The sequence below is a fragment of the Babylonia areolata genome, chromosome 12, assembly GCF_041734735.1.
Source record: "Babylonia areolata isolate BAREFJ2019XMU chromosome 12, ASM4173473v1, whole genome shotgun sequence".
Classification (NCBI taxonomy): Eukaryota; Metazoa; Mollusca; class Gastropoda; order Neogastropoda; family Buccinidae; genus Babylonia; species Babylonia areolata.
Window position 1 is genome coordinate 31,010,450 of NC_134887.1, and position 2,500 is coordinate 31,012,949.

A 2,500-nucleotide genomic window follows, 5' to 3' on the forward strand; every position below is an offset into this window, starting at 1 on the left:
GGCTGCCTACGTGGCGGGGGGTAAAGACGGTCGTAAACGTAAAAGCCCACTCGTGTATACGAGTGAACGTGGGAGTCACAACCCACGAACGAAGAAGAAGAAGAAGAAGAAGAAGAAGGAGGAGGAGGAGGAGGAGGAGGAGGAGGAGGAGGAGGAGGACTATCAGAAGAATCAGAAGAAGGAGGAGGAGAAGGAAGAGGATGATGATGATGATGATGAGGAGGAGGAGGAGGAGGAGGTGTAGAAGAGTAAGAAGAATTAGAAGAAGAAGATGAAGAAGAAGATGAATGAGAAGGAGGAGGAGGAGGAGGAGGAGGAGGAGGAAGAGGAGAATAGGGTAAGGTTGCAGTATGGAAACAGATTACATCTCCATTTATCTTATCAAAAGTTATACTTACATCCAAAAGGCTGGTCACTCCACCACACTACACAGTCCCCCCCCCACGCCCCCATCCCCACCCACAAGCCCAGCACACTGTGGAGTCCCCAACACACACACACACACACACACACACACACACACACACACACACACACGATGAACATGACAACAGGATGAACTCACCTCTGGAAAAGACCGACGCGGCGTGCAGTGGGAGAGGCCGCCACAGCCCCCACGGCCACAGAAGACCCCGCGGTGGACAGCGGGGCAGCGGGGTAAGGATGAGGAAGGTGAACAGAAGAGCCCGGAAGTGGATGCACCACAATGCTGGGCGCCGAATTAGAACGGAACCGACACATCACATCGTCATCATCATCATCATCATCATCACCATCATCATCGACGTCTCTCCCCGCCTCGTCCTCTTCGGTTTGAGGCTGGTAGTCCGGGTGCAGGAAATTGGCGGATGGCTCCACCAGACTGACCTTGTCCGCAGTACTGTCAGAGTCCAGGGTGGAAGCGCTCTCCACGCGAATGCACGGGTGGGGCAGGTGGGGGGAGGAGTTCCCGTGGAAGACCTCCAGCCCCGTGGGCGAGCAGTCCGGGAGGGTGTGGCAGGGTCGGATGAAGGGAGCTGTGGAGGTAAGGAAAGACTCGGACTGAGTTAAGTTCTGGTTCTTCACCGCCGCCGTCGCCGGTTCGGAACATCGGCGGTCCGCGCCGGGAATGGCGAAGAGTGTGGTGTGACTGACGCAGCTGTGACTATGGTCCTCGCTGTGTTTGTCTTGGCGTTTGTTGTTGTTGTCGTGGTGGTTGTGGTGGTGGAGGTTGTGGTTGTAGTGGTTGTGGTGGTGGTGGTGGTGGTGGTGGAAGAGGTTTTCGTCACTGTCGTCATCAGTGTGGTCACACGAGACACCGGAACCGGAACCTGCCGACCTAGGCCTGCAAGGCTCACACACCACCTCCTCCACCTCCACCACCTCAACCCCTGTCTCTCTGTGCTGGCTGCTGGTGGTGGTGGAGGTGGAGGAACGCTGGTCCGGGCATTCCGGATTCCGGGAGAAGGAGAAGGAAGAGGAGGAGGGGGGGAAGACGGGGCGCGGGGGTGCCGCCAGGGTGGGGGAGGGAGGGGGAGGAGGACCCTCGACCCCAGTGGCCCTCTCCTCGCTGTTCACCTCCACCACCGTGTGACCGGCACCACCGGCAACAGTCCTGGCCGCAGAGCTCTCCGGAAGTGACAGCAGGTCGTGTTTGATCTTGCAGGAGGAGGAGGAGGAGGAGGTGGTGGTAGTGGTGGTGGTGGTGGTGCCGAGGGCAGGGTTGGCCAGGGGCCGGGTTGGGGAGGGGGTGGAGCACCGTGACGTCTCCTCTTCCTCCGTCAGCACCGCCGTGTAGCCGGACGGCGAGTTGTAGAACGCCCGCGTCAGGCGTTTCGGGATCGGATCCCGCGAAGATGCCGCCGCCGACACCGACGCCGACGCTGCCGAAGACGCCGCCGACAAGGGGACTGGGACGTATCCTCCTCCTCCTCCTCCTTCCTGCCCCCTCCCCGCACCCCCTCCTCCCCTTTCTGCTCCCCGCCTCTTCTCTTCCCGCGACCGGCAGCACAGTCTGACCATGCGGCCCCCGCGGTTGGCCCGGCGGCCGTCTGCCCCTCCCCCGCCCCCGCCCCCGCCGCCGCTGTTGCTGCCGGTCTGTTGCCGGTCCTTCGTCGTCGTCGTCGTCGTCGTCGTCGTCGCCTCTCCGCAGCCCCTCGCCCCCCTCCTCCTCCTCCCAACCCCCACCCCTACCACCTCCTCCTCCCCCACTCCGTCGCTCTCCTTCCGCCGGCCAACCTTCCGGTGGAAGATGCGACGCACGTTAGACCAGACAGACTGAAAGACGTTGCTGTCGGCGTTGTTGTGGTGGTTGTTGTTGTTGTTGGAGAAGCCGACCTCCGCTTCATCGCTCCTCATCAGCAACCGGTGCTTGTACGAGTTGCCCCGCGCATGCGCGAGGACGCCGCCGGAAGCGGGCCCTCCTTCCTGCGCTGCGGCGGCGCCGCCGGCGGTGGCGGCGGCGGTGTTGTTGGGGGTCGCGGAAGTGACGTTGCTGCGGGCGGAAGTGGCGCTGTTGCGC

The 2,500-nt window shown here is 62.0% G+C and overlaps 1 protein-coding gene across 1 annotated transcript in view; it reads right to left on the minus strand.

Moving 5' to 3' along the window:
- LOC143287897 (uncharacterized) overlaps window positions 1-2,500 on the minus strand; it is a 211,038-nt gene that overhangs the window by 11,567 nt on the left and 196,971 nt on the right. Inside the window, exons 15-19 of the mRNA XM_076596138.1 lie at window positions 2,271-2,500; window positions 1,739-1,862; window positions 1,416-1,594; window positions 774-1,016; window positions 566-709 (exon numbers count right to left, since the gene is read on the minus strand). The exon at window positions 2,271-2,500 is cut by the window's right edge and continues 110 nt beyond it. Coding sequence (XP_076452253.1) covers window positions 566-709; window positions 774-1,016; window positions 1,416-1,594; window positions 1,739-1,862; window positions 2,271-2,500 — 920 coding nt within the window. The remainder of the gene's footprint in view (window positions 1-565; window positions 710-773; window positions 1,017-1,415; window positions 1,595-1,738; window positions 1,863-2,270) is intronic.